Raw genomic sequence first — 20,762 nt, forward strand, 5'->3', positions numbered from 1 at the left:
AAATAGCAGGTAGGCAAGAAGAGAGAGTTAGATCAAATTTAGTATGCCACAAAGGACCCTTTTGAATTTCAGTAAGGCCCTTAAAACTCTAGGGCTTTGGGAATCATTTCAGTGTCCTATGAGCCCCAGGAGTAAGTAAGGGGACAAAAACTTAATGTAGAGGATCAATCTGGATACCAGTGTCCACTGTTCTTTATTTATAAAAGGTTTGCATTTTTCGTGTATTCAAACTTACTTTTTTTGTAAAGACCAAGGAAACTTTCCTACAGTATTTCTTCTTTTTTAATAATACACACTTTAACCATTCAGATTTGGCTGAGGCAAGACTGAAATGTTCAGACGTGGCAGGGAACAGTCAGATACTCTGTTTCTGATTGAGGGCATACACAAATCATGGAAACTATGAATTTTATCCGAAGCCCAAATTGGCGTTCTCTTGCCCACAATAACCTCGGAGACGATTGCATTCCCAGACAACTGAGTGATGCTGACAGACAGAGTTCTTTACCTCCTATTCGAGGTGGACAGTTTGGGTTTTTTTTTTCCTGTTTTGCTGAATAAACGACGTTACTTCCTCTCGGAGCTGCACAAGCCTGCAGTTCACTACACGATATCTGGGTAGAGAGGGTAAGACTTCTTGACTTTCTATTGATACCTTAAAAAATAGACCTTCCCAAACCTTTGTAGTTTGAAACTTGTGTATATTAGTTACTGTTGCTTCCTTTTGTTGTTTTGGGGTTTTTTTTCTTACCTACTGGGGGGGGGGTATTTTCTCATGGAAGACTGGAGACTTCAGGGAAGTGTTATCTATGTGTGCAGTTCATTCACTCTGTAAGCGTAAGTGGTTAAAATGCTCAACTAATATTGGCTGCATGCTTCTCCTAAGGAAATGGGACTGTCTGGAGAGAAAGTTCTTTTCTCTACGATGTAATTGACATATAATTGACATAGACCAGGAGGCCAGCATAGTTAAAATAAACACCGTTTCTATCAACAAGCCCATGTAATAGTTCAGTTTGAGAGCATGGCTGGTTAACAGGACTTTCTGAGAGGCAGGAGAATAAGCTGCCCCATAGAAACTGAAATCTGATGTTTAGGAAGAAGCCTTCAAATAGCAAAAGCCATTTTCATTTCTAGACTGTGTCATTTAAGAAAGTTCATGATCGGCATATTCCTTCCACTGGGGCATATGAAGTGACTGCATTCTGGGGTGGGGCAGCAGGGCTTCAAATAGCGAACAGATTCTCACCAAGTTTGAGAATCCCAGCTGTCAGATGGCCGTGGGACTGATTCTCAGCTTACCCTGAGAATTTTCTTCTCCTATATTTATAAATTGTGAGTATGGGAAACAATTTCAGATGAGAATCCTGGGCTTGCCTGCCTCTGTTGAGAGATTCCTTTCATTTTCCATACTGGGAATGTTCAAATCTGGCACTGTCTGTTCTTAATAGTGCTAATTTCACGCTTGGGGTATGACTATAAACTCTCAAGTGGTGCAGGGCATGCAGAATTATATTTGGTCCTATTTGTGGGGTCATAAGCTTTATTGTGAGATCACTAAAACCTTCTCATACTTTGGGTTTTTCATGAGAAACAGCTGGTGGTGGGGAAATGATCAGAGGGCCCAGGTTCAAATCTTGGTTCTGCCATCCCTAAATTGCATGACCCTGAACTTGGCTATAATGACTTTGGCAAACCCCTATACCTCTCTGGGCTTCAGTTTCCTCAATCTGTTGAAAGAGGGTATTGGATAAGATGACCACCTAGATACCTTATAGTTTTAAATTTCTGACCATCAAGTACTTAAGATCTTCGAGCTTGAGTAGAAAGAGACCTTAGAGATCAAGTTTCCTCCATCCTTAAGACTGTAAAACCTAAAATCTTTATATGTACTAAATGACCCAGGATGAGTTTTTTAAAATGTTCAATTCTCTTCTTAGTCAATACTAGTACAGTAAAGTGGGTCATTTGGCATTTGAAGGTCAAATGTTGAATCAAGGAAGGAACAGAACTGCCTTCCAGAAACCCAATACGAATGGAACAGCTGTGTGCAATGTGAGCATGAGTCACACTGCAGCCCTCTCTGCACCATAGCCCTTGCTAAGTGGGCCCCCGAAATCTGAGATCTGGAAATCTGCTCCACCTAATCTCTATGACCACAAGTCCAGGTGGGGCTCTTCCTCCATCTAAGGGCAATTCAGAGTCATTCAATCAAACTGGAAAGCAGCTGGAGGGTCTGGTCCTTCGGGCACCATCCGGAGAGATTGCTGAGGTTAGCAAAGTGCCCCTCCCTGACCTTGTCCCCCCAAAGGAATCTCCCCCAGTGAGGGAAAAATGGTCCAACTCAGCAGACTCAAAGACTCCAGCAGCGCTTCCTGTTCTAGTATACACCCATGGGTGGGTTGGCTTCTTAACTGTTCTTTCCTTAGACCTGGAGAAGACATATCCCGAGGAATCTCCACTCCCAAATCCTCCTTACTACATATACCCCTGAACCTTTGCTTTCTACAGAGCTAAAGTGGGTCACAAATTTGGGCTGGAAGACCTCTTTGGAATCATAAAGGCCAGTTATTTTACAGAGGAGAAAACTGAGTCTCTTAGAGAAAACATGTTCAAGATGAAATAGCTCATGAGTAAGTGGCAGAGCCAAGCTTCCCACTCAGATTCTCTCACCTCCAATTCTACTGCTCTTTCTATTATACCATGCTCCTATAGGACCAAAAGGAACACATTATCAAGCAAAGATCTTGAGATATTTGCTCCAATCCCCTTTATTTTACAGATCATAGAAAAAAGAAAAACTGGGGACAAACGAGGGGAAATGATTTGCCCAAAATGGCAGAGTTCATTCATGAAGCCAAGTTGACCAACTCCAAATCTACTATTTTGCCTTTAGACCATGTTGCTTGGGCAAGGCAGTTTGCTAAGAATGGAAACGAATGTTTACCTGTGGTATCTGGGTAACCATGTCAACATACTTCCCACCAGGGCCAGCCTGTTTATATAGACAGCTGTTTATATGATAGAATCTCAGGGGTAACAAAATGTCTGACCCAGTGCTTGAAATTCCAACATTAAAGAATAATCCCTTTAGGGGAAGGGGTTTTCAACTTGGGGTCTGTGAACTTTAAAAAAAATATATATTGATAATTCAATTTCAGTAATTCAATTTTTATGCAATAGGTTTCCTTTTGCCATCTTATATATTTTTTGTATTTAAAAATATTCATTTTTTGGAGAAAGGTTTTTTTTTTTTTACTTTTAGGATAAACATTACACTTTTCTTCTTCCTCTTTTAAAGCACAGATACCCCTGAATTGGAATATTGTCACTAATTCCTTAGAGGACAATTAGACAATTATTGATCTCATTGGTTTTCTCCCAATGAGAAAGTTGGGGCAACAGAAAGCACTCACCCTTTCTTGATACAGGAGAGGAAGATAGATCAAAGAGACAGAGGTAGTCCAAGTCACAGTGTAGTTTTGAAGATACAGTACTAAACTTGTAGTTGGGATGACCTGAGTTTGAATCCTGCTTCAGACACTAGCAGCATGACCCTGGGTAAGTCATTTAACCGTTCTTAACCTTAATTGTATCATCTGTAAAATGGAAGGATTGGACTGGTTGAACTCCAAGGGAATTTCGAGTTCTGTATCTATGATCCCAAAACTGCAGCTGTCAAATCCACTGTGCTTCCTATTATGCCACTCTGCCTACCCATTTCCAAAGGCCAGGCATGACCATTCAGCAGAGGTGAAGCACAGTCACTTCTTGGCATTAGCCTAGGCCACCATCTGTTCTTTGATGAAGCTACCCAGTCTTTCAAATCTCGTTTCCTGAGTGTCTTGCTCCAGTGCCCCTTTTCTAACACAAGGTTCAGTCCAGTGATCACAAAGGCAGCGCTTGTTTTTCTGAGAAGTCTCCTGGGGTTTCTGTGATTATGCTTCAAAGAGAACAGCCGATCTTGAGTTAAAATGGAAACAAAGTAGAAACCTATTTTTGCAAGGGTGGTCTGGCTGGTCTGATGAGAGAACAGCAGTTGATTGGCAAGACTTTGGAGCTCTCCAAGAGGTCTCCATAGGACTTTGCAGGTGGATAACCACAGAAAAGCCTTTCTTGGTCTGTTTCCCCAGTGACTGTCTCTTTCTCCTAGTGTGGCTCAGCAAGGCCAACCTTAGCAGTAGGTATAGTTAGTGGCTGACTGCATTGTGTGATTTGAAGAGACTCAGTCTCCACTATCACCCCCTGAACTGTTTCTTAAATTCTTAGGTCCATAGAGGAATCATAGGATTAAGAGCTGGGAGGAACTGCTCCCCCCCCCCCGACATACTTTCTAGTCTAGGAATTCTTAAACTGGAGTCTGAACGTATTTACATATATATGATATGTATATATCTCATATATATATATATATATATATATATATATATGACAGCATTTCAATATCATTAGTTTCTTTATAACAGATATATTTTATTTTGTGCACCTAACAAGATTCTGAGAAAGCTTCTACAGGGATCCCTGACACAAAAGAGCAAAGAACTGCTGAAGTGCCTCTCAAATGCTTTGATTCTGCACGAGGAGTGCTTACAAACTGGAGTCAAACAACTCCTTGTCCCAAGGACACCGCTATTTCTCAGCAACTAAGGCATGGTCTTCCCTCAATGGGGAACCATTAGCAACTTTATTTTAAGCAGAATATAACAAAGGGCTAACTGGCTTCAAAGGAGATACTGGGAGTTGGAACTTTTGACTCTTCAATCTCCCCTCTTGATAATGACTAGCTGTGTAACCCTAGTTGAATCACTTCTCCACTGTGGGAGGCAATCTCCTTCTCTGTAAAATGTGGGATTTGAGAAATCACCAGAAGATTCTGTTTCTTTGAAGTTTTTAGTAAAAGAAATCCTTGGGGCAGCTAGGTAGTACAGTGGATAGAGCACTGGTCCTGGAGACTAGATGACCTGAGTTCAAATCCAGTCTCAGACACTCAATAATGGCCTAGCTGTGTAACCTTGGGCAAGCCACTTAACCCCATTGCCTTGCAAAAACAAACAAAATAAAAGCAAAAGAAAACCTTAGCAATAGTAACAATGCAGTATTCTATTATACATAATATTTAGAGTAGAAAAAGATCACAAGCCACCTCAGTTTCCTTTTCTTTTGGATTAGATGATCTTTAAGATCTAAGTCCTATGACCCAACTCCCTTCAAAATTTTATAAAGGAGGAAAAAAACTATGGCCCAGAGAGGGTAGTTAATTTGACCAAGGTCATAAAGATAATAAAAGACAGAGTTGATATTTGAATGTAGGTTCTCTGACCCTAAAGACAGGGCTCTTGTCACTAGACCTCAAATGCCTTCCCTCCATTGTTCTACTACAGAGGAAATGGCATACCCAGGCACTCCAGAGTAGCCCTACCCCGTGATCTCCTTCTCCCTCCTTTCCGGGGTCCCTGCTTCCTGTTGCTAGGCTATAAAGAGGCTTGGAAGGATAGTTATCTAGCAAGTCTCAGTAAAAGCCAAAAAGGGTCAATACAAGTTCATCCATGTGGGTCCCCAGTGGAATAGAATTGACCCCTCTACTGGCCTGCAAGACCCAGGTCAGTGGGCCTGGAGTGAGAAGGAAGTAATAACATTCCATATACTGGCCTTATGGTGGGGAGCCCTGGATTTTATCTCTTCCTGCAGCTGTAAAGCAGACAGATCCAACCTTGGAAAGGGGTTCTTAGGGGACTGGAGAACTATTTGCTTCTGAACTTCAATGAATGAAGTTGGTGTAGTGTGAGAGATACAGCTCCCGCTGTGTCTGGGTCAGAGCTAGCTCTCCTGTGTAGCCTGTTGGGCATGTAAGGGTAGGTAAGGCCAAGTTATGACTGTATATAGAGATACCAACTCTAAAGACCCAAATAATCAGCAAGGGACTTTTTCATATTTGAACAGGTAGGCAGCTGATTCAAGGGTCACCGATTTCTTGCAGCCCTCAGATAGTTCTTCTGCCCACTGGGCATTGCTGCCAGATATTTGTTAGTAGTCATTCCTTTGAGTTAAGGCATTGCTTTGACCTTGCTCAAGCTTTTAAAATGCAATGTCAAATAATGGCCCAAGTGGTGCTAGAGTAGAGAAGATCTGGTTTGAATTCCATCTAAGATATTACTCACATGACCTTGGACAAGTCCCATAACTTCTCAAGGTCTTAATTGAACTCAGTGATTCCTAAGGTCCCTGCTAATTTGGGATCTAAGATCATCTGATCCAATATGTGTGTATTTTGGGTATAGGTATATAAAAATATATAGGTGTATGATGTGTATAGTATATAAAATATGTATGTATGCATGTATGTATGATATGTGTGCATGTCTATATGCAGATTTGGTCTAAGAAGTAAGTCTGGAACAAGGAAAAGATAACTGTATTCTATAGGCATTCCTGCACTGTAGAAAATGAGGCAATGTTTGTTGGCTCAAGTTGTGCAACCTCTTTCTTTTCTAAATTGGAAAATTATGGGCCACAGAATCAAGTGGCTGTCCCCAGGACTAATAGATAATCATCATTCAGATTTCAAGAATACTTGAAGGTTTACAAACTACCTTGCCAGAAAGGACCCCTGCTATTTGATTTTTTTTAGTTTTTTTTTTTTTGCAAGGTAAATGGGGTTAAGTGGCTTTTCCAAGGCCACACAGCTAGGTCAGCTAGGTAATTATTAAGTGTCTGAGGTCAGATTTGAACTCAGGTCCTCCTGACTCCAGGGCCGGTGCTCTATCCACTGCGCCACCTAGCTGCCCCTGCTAGTTGATTTCAATGTTGTTATTGGACCCATTTTGCATCTGACGACACAGAGGCTCCAAGACGGGAGATGTCCTACCTAAGATCTCAGTTAGTAAGTTGCAGAACAAGAATCAGATTCCCCCACCCCTACCCCTCACATAAATGACCACTTGTTGAAATTCAATTCAGTTTTTAAAAATTGTATTATGTACCTTCTATGGACCGGACAGGATGTGTGCTAAGTGATGCAAAAATGAAATAGTTCCTGACCTCAATGAGCTTACTTTCTATGAGAATTTTGGAATTTATCAGGCATCAAGAAGGATCCAGCTAAGATGTATGTTTTTCCAGTGCCATATCCCTGCCCCCCTTGTCTTCCTGTTTGTTAGTACAGTCAGAATTCCATAGTCTCAGCTCCCTATTGCCTCTGTACCCAACCCATTCTTTCACTGACCATTGTCCATAGTAGGCATGACCTCCTTACTAAAGAGGTAATGTGAATTCTCATGCTCATGTACAATGGGAAAGGCCCAACCCCTGCTGCCTCTGGGCCATAGCCCAGTCTCCCATGTCACTCATTGGGCCTACTCGGGTAGGGGAGCCAAAGATATGGCTGTGTACATGTGGGGGCTTTACCAAGGTACATGTAGTTTCCCTAGGCTTCCTTTTCCTCAACTCTCAAATGGGAGGTCACATGAAATGAACTAAAAATGGAAAATGAAAAGATAAAGGAAACTGGGCTAAACTTAGAGTCAGGAATGATCTGGGTTTGAGTTTTAGCTCCCATACCTGCTAACCTTGTAACCATGGGCAAGTCTGTGCCCTCTTTGAACCTCTGTTTTCTCCTCCATAGGACAGAGATAACAACATTTGTATAGGGAAAATCCTTTAGAAGTTCTAAAGCATCAAAGACATGGAAGCCAGTAGTGATCTACAGCTACTTGCTGCGGCTGTAGGGTTATGGCCCAACTTACAAGAGACCATGAATGTGAAAGTGAAAAGGAAAGGAAGGTTGTTATTATTTTCAGCATTAGAGGGAGCAAGAGAGGCAACTCGCCACCTATTCCTTCTAGTGAAAGTAGAGATAGGTGCCAGTCTTCGATGACCCAGTAGGGGCAACAGCCAGATTTGTTGGCTTCCTGTGCCCAAGGGCCTTTGGTGAGCTGTTCTGAGCAGCTGTCCAGAGTCCTGCCTGGTGATTATTATAGGATATTTTACTGCCTTGGAAGAGAACTGGAAACTAGAGGATGTGGGCTCCCGTCTAGACATTTCGCCATCTAACTTGAAGCTATTTGCAGGTCCAGTATTTGAGGAATGGCTGAAGGTTACGTAAGATGAATGGGCCTTTCAACATGGCAAGTGTTTTAGAAATCCTGGAGAATATAGACCTGAAACTGGGCAGAAAGCAAGCCGGGATATTTGGGAAGAGCTCATGCAGCTTGGAGACACAGAGTCAGTACTGGACATTTTCGTTCCTGGAGCAAGGAGCCTGAATCTCCCGCAGGGCACAGTGACAAGGGATGGGGTTCCTGAGGTATCACCATAGTCATCTGTTTTTGTTGTTCAGTTGTGTCTGACTCCTCATGACCCCATTCGGGGTATTCTTGGCAAAAATCATTGGAATGATAAGCCATTTTTCTTCTCCAGCTCAAAATCATTGGAATGATAGGCCATTTTCTTCTCCAGGTCATTTTACAGATGAGGAGACTGAGTCACACAGAGTGAAGGGTCACACAGCTAGGAAGTGTCAAAGGCCAGATTTGGACTCAGATTTTTCTGTTTCCAGGCCCAGCACTCTAGCCACTGTGGCTCCATCTGGGTGCTCCTTTTTAGCTTGTAGCTTCTTTTTAAGATCTTAGTTTGCTAACTAGGTGCTAAATTTAGGTGTTTCCATGGTGCTGAAGGACTGCAGGTGCTGCCTTTGTTCTCTAAGGCTCCCATACCATCCGGGGACAAAGGTTTAGTTACCCTAACCTAGTTATTTCTTGTTTGAACAGACATTTCTAGATCCAGGCTCTCACAGATGAATGGTGGACATGTGGGATTGGAGGGGCAATATGCAGTCTGGGGGTTATATTATGGGAGCCCTACCCTCCTTGGTGGGGTCCTGAGGTAGACACAAAATAAACCCATTAATCTCTTCCTCCATCACTATGGTATAAGGTTAAATTCTGGGTCATCAAACTTTTTAGACTTGTAGAATCAAAGAATTTAAAGTTGGAGGAAACCTTCTGAGATCCCCTGATCTAATCTTTCTACTTTACAAAAGGGGAAACTGAAGCCCAGGGAGGGAAAGTGACTTGCTTAAGGTCCAAGAGGGGCTCATTTTCAAAAGGGAAATAAAGACTTCTTGTATCTCAGCCCTTGCAACTTGGGCACTACACCTGCCATGACAGGTCTAATGACCTGGGTCCTAGGAGGTAGCAGCAAGCTAGCTGTCGGTTATTTGCTTGTGTATCGATCATGGGCCGGGGAGAGGGGGAAGAGGCAGACTTAGGACAGTCAGTGCCAACTCCATTCTGGGCTTCCTGGACCCCAGACTCTCTCTGCATACCCTCCAACTCCAATTTGCTGCAGATTTCTCAAAGGTGAAGGAGAACAAGTCGGTTGCTCACAGGTTGAGACAAAGCGCTTTCTTTCTCCATGTGCCCCAGAGCATAACCCAGTATCTAGCATATAGAGTAGGCACTTAAAAACACTTGTGGAATTAAATTGAAGGGGAGGCAGACCCTGCCAGAACTTCCTTTTCCTCTTTCCCCAGTCCCAAATCTGACCTGTAAGTGAGCTATGCATTGTTGGGTCCTGTGTCTATAGGCACGCACGCACGCAAATGATCTGCTAATGCTATAGCTAACAGGAAAAGCGGGCTCTTTGGGGAGTTGTTCTTGGCAACCCAGCATGTAGCCATATGCCACCGGATTTTGTGTGCTTGGGAAGATGGATGTATAGTCCCGGAATCTGGGACATGGAAGGGGGAACCCACCTGAGGGGCAATCAAGTCTAGCCCATCTCTGATTAGGACTCCTCTCAGTGTCTCCTGATCTCTCCTTGCATTCCTCCATTGACGGGAAACCCACTGTTTCTTGAGGCAGCCCACTGTCCTTTGGGACACTTCATATTGTTAGTGTTAAGTTGGAGGCGGGGGATGGGGGGGTTTCTTCCCCTTACATCAAGCCTAAATGTACCTCTTTGTAATTTCCACTCATTGTTCCTTGTTATGCCTTCTGGGACCAAGTCTTTCAAATCCTTGAATGAGTCCTGACCTGCCATCTCCCCTCCTTCTGAATCTGCTCTCATCTAGGCTAAGCATCTCCATCCAGATCCTTCCAACAGTCCTCATATGGCATAATGTCCCATCCTCCCTACTTTAGACACTCTCTAACTTGTATCTGCTGTGCTATTCAGAACAGGGTCCAGTACTCCATATAGACTTTGACTAGGGCCCTTTCCACCAATCCGCCTCGACACTAGGCATCTCTTAATGCCACCTAAGCTGACATTCACATTGTTGTGTGCCACATCCCACTCATATGGAGCTTGTGTACCGCTAAAACTCCCAGACCTTTTGGGGAGTGAACTGCTTTGAGTCAGGCCTCCCCTATTTTGTACTGTGAAGTTGATTTTTGAACATCCAAGTACAAGACTTTTGCATTTATACCTACCAAATACTATATTTGACCTTTAAATCATTTGTTTTTCACAACACATCAGGATGTACCAGATCACTGCAACAATCTGGTTGTGAAAGACACCACCTAAGTGACCCCTTTGACTTGCGTCAGTCTAGAACCTCAGGTTACTGGGTCCTGGAGAAGCCTGTGAAATGCATCTGAGTTGGGGTTGGGTTTTTCTTTCGACAGTCCCAGCTCAACTACTGGCTAATTATTGAGTAAGGCCCCTCCCCTCTTGAAACCTCAGTTTTCTCATTTGTCAAATGAAGGGGGATCAGATGCTTCCACCTCTTAATGCTGATGTATGGTTCTGATTGCACTTTTTATGTACAGGACATAGGACATGCCTGGGCCCATGGTAGGTGCTGTGGGAATACTGAAGAGAAGAATGTGATTCAGTCCCACTCCCAGGAAGCTCACTTTTGAGGGAGACGAGATCAATATCGGTGGAATGGTAGTACAAGACAGTTTAGCATCAAATGATGCCTGTCGTACAGACTCCATTTGCTATCAGAGTGTAGAGCAGAGTGGAAAATGAAGACTTCCTTTGAGAGGCAAGTTTTATATCCAAATCAGGGAGCAGGTTTCAGACTTCAAAATCACTTCACCTTAGATTTTTCAGGGCCAAGTTTTTCGTCAACCTTTAGAATCAGATTACTAATGAGAAGTTTACTTCACCTCCCTGAGCCTCAGTTTCCTCAGCTGTAAAATAAGTGTTAGACTTATGATTAGGTCTCTGGTTTATCATCACCATACACAGAGAGGGTGAGCTGAGTGGACCAGCATACCCTGGGGTGAGCCGGGAAGGGGAAGTTTCAATAATAAAAACTTGTTGCTATATCTACGGACATCCAGCCCATTCTATGCACATCTGTGATTAACATGTAAGTGGTGAGACTTGAATAAGTCTCTGTCTACTCAATGGAGGGGTTGAAATCATTGGTCTCCAAGTCCCTTACAGCTTATCTCAGTCTTATTAAAATATTGTACTTTTTTGGATGAGGGTAGGCGGGATCTAGCATTCCCACTCTGAAACATTTTACCATCAAAGTTAGTGACTGCAAATGGAACTTTAGAATGTCTTTGGAAAATGGACATAATTCCTACATGATTTTTAAAAACTTTTTTAAATTTAAATATTTTTTTTAAATTGCATCAGAGTTGAAAGGGACAAGTTTTATTGAATCCATTTCTCCCATTTGACAGATGAGAAAACTGAGGTCCTGTGTAGGGTGACTTTCCTAGAGTCACCCAGGTCTAAGGTGCCAGAGGCAGCTTCAAAGTCAGATGCTGAGACTACATTTTGGCATGATGCTCAACACACACACACACATACACACACACACACACACACACACACATATTATACACATAAATGCCCATAAGCACACACATATAAAGACAGACACATGCATCTGTGTAGATGCATATTACTTGTAGATACATATGTGCAGATACAAATATATGGATGCATATGTAGATAAAATATAAACATGTATGTAGATTATGTTTTAAATATCTATTCATACATATTTAATATGTATGTCATATACATGCATCATGTACATGTATGATACATGTGTATCTACATGCCATATTGTATGTGGCATAAACTATATTATGTATATAGTGTGTGATCTGTGTTCTTTAGATCATGTATGTAGTATGTACATGTGTGTGACCATATGTCCATATATGTGGAGGTGTGTATATTAGAATAAAGATGAAAGCTTTGAGATGTTGCCTTTGTCTTGGGACACCTCCCATGGTACCTTGAAGATAGTATGTGTCCATCAGATTTGTGTTGAATGAATGGATGTGGCTTGGTAGCTGAAAGGCTGGTCTTGTTGTGGGGATCCCTGGCTATGGCCCTGGACTGATCACTGAACCTCTTGATGGCCCAGTCAACTGGAAAGTTGTCAGTTTCAGGGAAGGGACTGAACTGCAATGGCAGAAGGACCCCCCCCCCCCCCAACTCTACTCCTTCCCACAGGACACAACTCCTTAGCTAAACCTGCTGAAAAAAAAAATGAATTTGAGTTGATTGGAAAAGAAACTCCCCCAGAATGCCTTGCAAAAACTTCTGTTCTTGTGGTTATAAGGGTGTCGGCACTTCTCAAAATGACTTCTCCTTTATTAGAGAAGATAATTATATATAGCTTCTCTTAATGCCCCAAATGACCCAATGTACCGTGGCTCACTTGTGACATCCGGTGGACAATCCAAATAGCACAGTTTAACGGCATTCCCCTCCTTTAAATTCCTTCCCCATACATTGCAATGGCTTCTCCAGCTTCATTTCTTCCTAATTTGGAGGGCAGCTAGCTGGTGCAGTGGATAGAGCACCGGCCCTGGAGTCAGGATGGACCTGAGTTCAAATCTGTCCTCAGACACTTCATAATGACCTAGCTGTGTGACCTTGGGCAAGTCATTTAACCCCATTGCCTAAAAAAAAAAGTTTTTCCCTTTCCTGGGCAGCTAGGTGGCACAGTAGGTAGACACCAGCCCTGGAGTTGGGAGGACCTGAGTTCAAATCTGGCTTCAGACACTTCATAATTGCCGAGATGTGTGACCTTGGGCAAGTCATTTAACTCCATTGCCTTCCAAAAACCAAAAAACCAAAAAAAAAAAACCCATTTATTTCTAATTCTTGCTACATATATACTTATTGAGAGCTTATCTAGCCCATTTGAAAGATAAAGAAACTGAGGCCAGAGAGGGGGAGAGAACTGTCTAAGGACATATACAGGTTATTCTTATTAGTTTCATAGAAATCAACTGTTGGCAAAATGATTTTCAGAGCTATACCCTTTGGTACTGAAAGATCATCTATTTTGCAGATGTGAAAATTGAGGCCCAGAATGTGGAAGGGACTTAACCTCAAGGCCACACAAGTAATGAATTGTAGAGCCAGGATTTGAACTAGTGTCCAAACCTGATGTTCTTCTAGTTTTAAAAGTCTAGAAGGCAGTAAATTCAAGTTCAAGACATTTAAGTGATCCCTGCTTCTTTTTCCAATCAAGATACCACTACACATGTATACTCACATCTGGGATCTGGATTTCATCACTGTGGATATTCCCTCCACAGTCCCAGATTGCAGCCCTTCTGTGTGCATGAGCTTCTAAAACTGGTGGAGTAAAGCCATCCACCACCTTGCAGCCAACCCTCCCTGACTTGAACTGAAGTAATCCTCGAATCCCAGCCATTCAGTCCATGGCCAGGCCAAAGACGAAGCCTTCCCAACTATAGAGGCCTTGCTGAAACATGTGCCCCAAGAGCAGAGCCTTGGAGAATTCAGTCACCTCCTCCTCAATCCAAGGCATCAAGGGATCTGAGAATGAAGGACATTAGTGAAAGAAGAGGCACACACACGAGGGAAATTCAATAGCAAGAGAAAACAGGGGATAAGTAAATGCAGAATGATTGGAACAGATGATAAGCACTATTGGCTTTCAGCCAAAGGTGAGATCAGTGGGGTTAGGCTCATTCAGGAAGGGGTCGAGAGCAGATGGTTCTGGAAGAATGGGTCGGAATTGTCTCAGCAGAGACAAGGTGAGGAAGGGCGTGGGGATAGCAGGAAGATCACTGCACTAGAAAAAGACTAGGGTTTGACTTCCCAGCTCTGCCATTGGCTGGTGAGGCCAGAATGTTCACCTTTCTCACTTGTGGTTTCCTCTGTTGAATGGGGACAAAATATCTGTCTCCCTCATTGTACAAGGTCATTTGTGGGAAACAATTGAGATTGTGTATGTGAAAAGGAATTTAGAAATATAACAGTTCTATTATCATTGACTTCTTCCCCCTGACCCTTTTAAAATGCAATTTTCTTATCACTTAACAAGTCTTTATTTTCTCCCCTGTCTATCCCTTTCCCCATCTGGAAAACAAACCAAAGCCTTGTAACAATAGGTCAAGTAAAACATATTCCCATTCTGGTCATATTCAAAACCATATGATGTCTCATTCTGGTGGGTGACATTTCTTTATCATCAGAGGCTAGACTTGGAGTCAGGAAGACTTGAAATTATTCTGCTTCAGGCACTTATTTCCTATGTGTTCCTGGGCAAGTCATTCAATCTCTCTATGCCTTGATTTCCTCATCTTTAATATGGACTACCTATTTCACAGGCCTTGAGTAGTAAATGAGCTAGCATCTGTAGGGGGCTTGGCAAACTTTAAAGAAATATATAAAAGCTAATATTCATAGTGGCTTTTTATTAGAATTTTGAAGTCTTTCAGAGTTGGCTTTCTTTACATTATTGTTGTTCTTGTATGAAAAGTGGTCTCCGGGGGCAGCTAGGTGGCACAGTGGATAGATCACCAGTCCTGGAATCAGGAATACCTGAGTTCAAATCCAGCCTCAGCCACTTAATAAGCACCTAGCTGTGTGGCCTTGGGCAAGTCACTTAACCCCATTGCCTTGCAAAAAGAAAAATAACCCGAAAAAAAGTTGTCTCGGTTCTGCTCATTTCATCATATAAATTTTCCTGGATTTCTCTGAAACCATTCATTTCTTTATTTCTTCTAATATAATAACAAACCCATGTAATTAGCATTTAAATAGCACTTTCAGGTTTACAAAGTATTTTCCATCATGACACTCCTATTAAGTAATTATTAGAGGTAGTGTTATCCACCTTTTACAGACGAACAAACTGAGGTTTTGCAAGATGAAGTGACTTGGGCGGCTAGGTGGCATGGTAGATAGAGCACCAGCCCTGGAATCAGGAGTACCTGAGTTCAAATTTGGCCTGGGACACATAATAGTTACCTAACTGTGTGACCTTGAGCAAGCCACTTAAGCCCATTTGCCTTACAAAACCCTAAAAAAAAAAAGATGAAGTGACTTGTCCAAGGCCATGCAGCTAGCCAGTGTCGGAGGCAGGATTTGAACTCAGGTCTTCTCGACTGTACCTTCAGCACAAGTCTGCCTTGTTTTCCATACAGGCCACACAGTAAGAATACACCGGGTGAATGTAGGTCTCCCTGCTTCCTAACCTTCAGGGGAAGCATTTGCTCCTCTTTCAAATTCCTCTGATCGAATCCTCTCTGTTCTGAATACAGATAACAAAACATTTCTGGCCTGGGTTTGATGGCACTGTGGCCTTGGTCATTCTGGTTGATTCAGTAACTGACTTCCAAGCACTAAACACTCCAGGATCCCTGGTCAATGGTCAATTCAGTTACGCAGTGAATTCCCATCCCCACCCCACCCCCCAAAAAGTCAGGCAGGCGGAGGTTTTGCCTGAATTGACTGGCTGTTTGCCTGAATGGCCCTATTAATTCAGGCTGAACAGTCTAAGAACCCCTGGCGACACAGTCTGTCTTCCAGGACAAACCTGGGCTTTGCCTCAGCTGGGGTGCCTTTCACCTCTCTGATTTTGACCTGATTCTTCCATTAAATGGGGATAAGAGCATCTGCCCTGCTGGTCACCCGCCCAGGGCCTCAAAGGATAGCTCACATGGAAAATGAATGAATCGGGACTCTGTCCATTTGGGAACTTTGCTCTGTAACTTGCAGAGTAACTGTGGGCCCCAAAGAACTTCATCCTCCTGGGGACATTCTGGGGCTGAGCCCCTCCAGAGCCCCTGGGCCCATATCCCAATGATTCCTTTCCAGGAGCTATGCTCTGCCATGGCCTTCATTGACAAAGCTTTGAGAGAATCCCCATGTCACCAAGATGCATTGAGAGAGGGCTGGGAGAGAGAGAGAGAGAGAGAGAGAGAGAGAGAGAGAGAGAGAGAGAGAGAGAGAGAGAGAGAGAATCCTAACACTTAAAAAACAAACCATTGGCATCATTAGGTAAAACAACTCGTGGATTGACCGAATTATTCACTTTTCAATTGACTTTTTAACTGTTGAGTAAACAGATACAACTTCAGAGTATCTCGAAAGAAATATTTTTCCCTACACAAGTCACAGTCAAGGGCAGAGCTAATTCAGACTATATATTGACTCTAGATCTCAGGGCCTGCTTATTTTTAATCAATCTCGCCTTCTTTTTTAGTTCTCCCTAATTTTAATTCTATTTACAGTAAACAGAAAGTATTGGTATCCTTTCATTTCTACAAATTTAAAGGGGCAACTGGATGGCACAGTGGATAGAGGTCTAGACTGGGAATCAGGAAGACGTGAATTCATATATTCATATCCGGCCTCAGCTCTACACAATCATTTAATCTTTGTCTGTCTCAGTTTTCTCATCTGTAAAAGGGGGGATAATAGGCTATCTCATTGGTAGCTATTACAATGATCTGTAAAACTTACTTTTCCTAAAATGAAAAATATGGGGGAGAGCTACTGCTTGGCCTTTAAGCTCGAACCAATGAAGAATATTGGCGTTGTTGCTGGCCCTAACCATTCATAAGTAGGTATTTAAGAGTACTATGGACAAGCACCATATTATAAAAGGAGTTGTGATTAACCTAGAAAGAAGCCTTAGGGGGCAAGCATTTTCATCAATAAATGCCTGGGTTGTAGACCAGAATTTCCTACCAAATGGGTTCCAGAAGTAGTGGCGGGGGGTGGGGATATAGGCAATAGTCACTTTAATTTTAGATCATCACTGACTGGGCTGGTGCTGAACCAGCCAATGACAGAAGGAGGAACAAGAATAGTTCTACCTCCATCCTATAGGCCAGGTGTCAGGCATCACTCTAAAGCTCACAAAGCTATAAAATCATGGAATTTTCATACAGGGAATAAAGTCCGTTACTGCTCCGGAGTTCTTTACTTCCAGCTGTCTCCTGTAAGTAACTGTGGTGTGAATGAGAGAAAGGTTTCTTTCTGGGGTTTTGGGGGTGGGAAAAGTGCTTCCCAATACCTCAGTGTGCTAACAACATAACTGAATTGAACCATAGTTGAATCAAAATATGGGAAAAGGCCTCCATATTGTATGTAACTAGAGGGCAGACAAGGATTTATGAGTAAAGGGAAACAGATTTGGGAGCCAAGAGAAAGGAAAGACAGAGGTAATCAAGTTTAGCACCTTCATCTTACAGATGAAGAACCAGAAACCCAGAGAAGGTTGAGGACTTACCTAATGTTATGTGAACAATATCAGCCTGGACTTGAACCCCGTTGCCTTTGACTCCAGTTATTACCCTCTTTCCACGATGCTTTATTGACTCTAGTATGAGATAAGAGAATAGCCAAGATGAGTTGCAAAATCTATGAAACAGAATACCCCCTCCCAAATCTTTTCTGACTTCTTGGTATAGTCCTTAATATCTTATAAAAAGGTATATAGTATAATAATAATGATGATTATATAATATATGCTATTATGTATATATTATATATTACATATATATTGTACAATATATTAAAATACATTTATTGTAGAGTATTATACTTGATCATAATAGTCTAATTAGCATAAACAGTATGAGAATATTATACTATCTATAACATACTATATAATTTTTTTTTGGAAAGGCAATGGGGTTAAGTGGCTTGCCCAAGGTCACACAGCTAGGTCATCATGAAGTGTCTGAGGACAGATTTGAACTCAGGTGCTCCTGACTCCAGGGCCGGTGCTCTATCCACTGCTCCACCTAGCCACCCCAACATGCTATAATTATATAATAATAGTGTAATAAATCTGGTGATGTCTACGGAATAAAAATAGGCTCTGTTTTTGTTCCTTCTCTGGGTTTGTTTCCCTTTTGTACAAGGGGAATAATGCTAGCTGTACTCTCTACCTTATGAGCTTGTGGGGAAGATATATTGGAAACCTTAATGTGCTTGACAAAGCCGTTATTGACAGGCCCGGGACTAATGTTGTCTTCCCCTTGTTTTCTGCAGATCTTTTTTCTCATGTGTTGTTTACAGAAGCAGCATAAATATTCAAGATGGAAGGGAACAGTACAGAAGTAAATTGTGCTGGTCTTCACCTACCATTTCAGTATACCCTATATGCTATCACATACATTGTAGTCTTCATCCCAGGCCTTCTGGCCAACAGTACAGGTCTCTGGGTCTTATGGAGTTTCATCAGCAAGAAGAACAAGGCCATCATCTTCATGATCAACCTGGCTATTGCTGACCTTGCCCATGTTCTCTCTCTGCCACTTCGAATCTATTACTACATTAACCACCACTGGCCCTTCCCAAGGATCCTGTGCCTTCTCTGCTTCTACCTGAAGTATCTCAACATGTATGCGAGTATCTGTTTCCTGACATGTATTAGTCTGCAGCGGTGCTTCTTCCTTCTCAAGCCCTTCAAGGCCCGAAACTGGAAGCGCAGGTATGATATAGCCATCAGTGCCACCATCTGGATCACCGTGGGCACCGCCTGCATGCCTTTGCTTATCATGAGAAGTGACAACCTGGACAATGCCTCCAGTGAGACCTGCTTTGCTGATCTGGCAGTTCGTCCCATCACCATGGCTTCTTCCATTGCCATGATCACCATAGCTGAACTGGGAGGCTTTGTGATCCCTGTTGGCATTATTGCTTTTTGCACCTGGAAGACAATGAAATCCTTACAGGATTACCAAATGCCCCCCCAGAACAACAGTGAGAAAGAAAAAGCCTTGCGGATGGTCCTGATGTGTGCCATGGTCTTCTTCATTTGTTTCACCCCATACCATCTCAATTTCCCAATCTTCATGATGCTGAAACAAAACCTCTTTTCCAGCTGCTCCTTTAAGAAAAGCATTCTGTGTTTCCACATCATCTCTTTGTGCCTCGCTAGTATGAACTGTTGCCTTGACCCCCCTGGTGTATTATTTTATGACAGCTGAGTTTCGGGATCGGTTGTCTCCCCGTGGCCTCATGAATGCCCTGTCCCGTTTCACATTCAAGAGCAACAACTTTGGCTTTAATCGAAGACAAGATGAGCTTCAAACCATTACATTCGAGCTGCTGGATGACTTCAAGCCACTTTAATCCTATTATGAGCGAGCAAAATATATTCAATTTTGCACATTGATGAGGATTGACTTAGAGACATTGTCAACCACCAATCTTTCTTAGAAAGTACTATTAAAGAAATTCAAAAATTTCTCTCATGTTTACATAAATACTTATATATGTATTGATTGGCGACAGAGAGAATGAGAGAGAGAGAGAGAGAGAGAGAGAGAGAGAGAGAGAGAGAGAATGTGAATGAGATTTCTTCACCTACACATTTTGCATATGATTGCCAGATGACTCTTAGGTATTGATCTTATCACATTGCTTCCCTACTCAAAACCTTCATTAGTTTCCCATTGCTTAATAAAATTTAAACTCCTTGGGCTAATGTTAAGGGTCCTTCATGATTTGGCCCAAACCCATTTTTTTTCAGCTGTATCTACCACCAAACCCTTTCATACACTTGATGTTTCAACCAAACTATACACACCCTGCAATCATATACCTGTCTTTTCTCAATGTCATTCTCTCTAGGTGGAATTCTTTCTTCTCATATCTAGCTAATGAAAACCTACTCCATATTTTAAGAACTCACTTAAAAATTCCACTTGCTCCATGAAGGCCTGCAGGGGATCTCTCCAATCAGAATTAGCCTCATTCTTCCCTGAACCGCAGTAACCCTCTGTGCTATTGCACTTGTTGCCTCATCATTTTTGGCATACAGATCTTGTGTCAGAGCCTCCTTCTTGACACAAATATCATAGGTACACTTTGGAGAACTATCTTCTCTGGTTCATTGCCCCACTGAGATAATCTGGGACCTTCAGCATCTGGCAAACCTCTACCTCGTTCTGGGAATGTTATCTTCCTCTTGTAAGTACAAGGGTTCATGAGCATAGTTTATTTACAGGCTAAGGGAAACAAATAACATCAAAACCCATCGAAGAAAATAATACTCAAAAGTGAGTAATTCTTCTCCCCACTTGCCCTACCCCACCCCCCAACCAGATCCAGAGAATTGGATCTCCTTTATTGCTGACAATAAAAATAGATAAAATTACATTTAAAAACCAAGTCAATATGCAGTCCAAAGAGTGTCCCAGTTTCTATTTGAGTTTGACTCTGACTTCTAGCATTGCCTTCCCTAAGGCTTTGATGAGAGTCCTAGAGATCCATTGTCTGTATGGCCCTTCTGGCTGACTTTGTAAAGTTGCTTTTCATGCCACTCTTAGTGGTAGTCCCTGGTTGTCCGTCCCCAAATCAGTTCCTTTAGCTTATATTTCCTCCAGTTCTCTTCAGCTCCTGGAAAATAGTGGCCATCTCTTTTCCAGGAAACCAACTCTTTTCTAGAATCTCTGACAACCTACTTCATGGGTTCATTTTTGAAAGCTTCTCTTATACCTTGGTTCTGTGGCCCATGAACTGACTGACCATTCTGAGGTCTCAAGGAATCATCTCCT

At 42.3% G+C, this 20,762-nt stretch overlaps 1 protein-coding gene across 1 annotated transcript; it reads left to right on the plus strand.

Moving 5' to 3' along the window:
- Positions 1–471: 471 nt before the first annotated feature.
- LOC141498681 (putative P2Y purinoceptor 10) lies at positions 472–19,403 on the plus strand. Its single transcript, XM_074201847.1, is given in 3 exon segments — positions 472–627; positions 18,250–19,160; positions 19,162–19,403. Coding segments are annotated over 2 exon segments (1,038 nt in total). The 5' UTR covers positions 472–627; positions 18,250–18,296; the 3' UTR covers positions 19,336–19,403.
- Positions 19,404–20,762: the final 1,359 nt, after the last annotated feature.

The sequence above is a fragment of the Macrotis lagotis genome, chromosome X (assembly GCF_037893015.1).
Source record: "Macrotis lagotis isolate mMagLag1 chromosome X, bilby.v1.9.chrom.fasta, whole genome shotgun sequence".
In the NCBI taxonomy this organism is placed as follows: domain Eukaryota; kingdom Metazoa; phylum Chordata; class Mammalia; order Peramelemorphia; family Peramelidae; genus Macrotis; species Macrotis lagotis.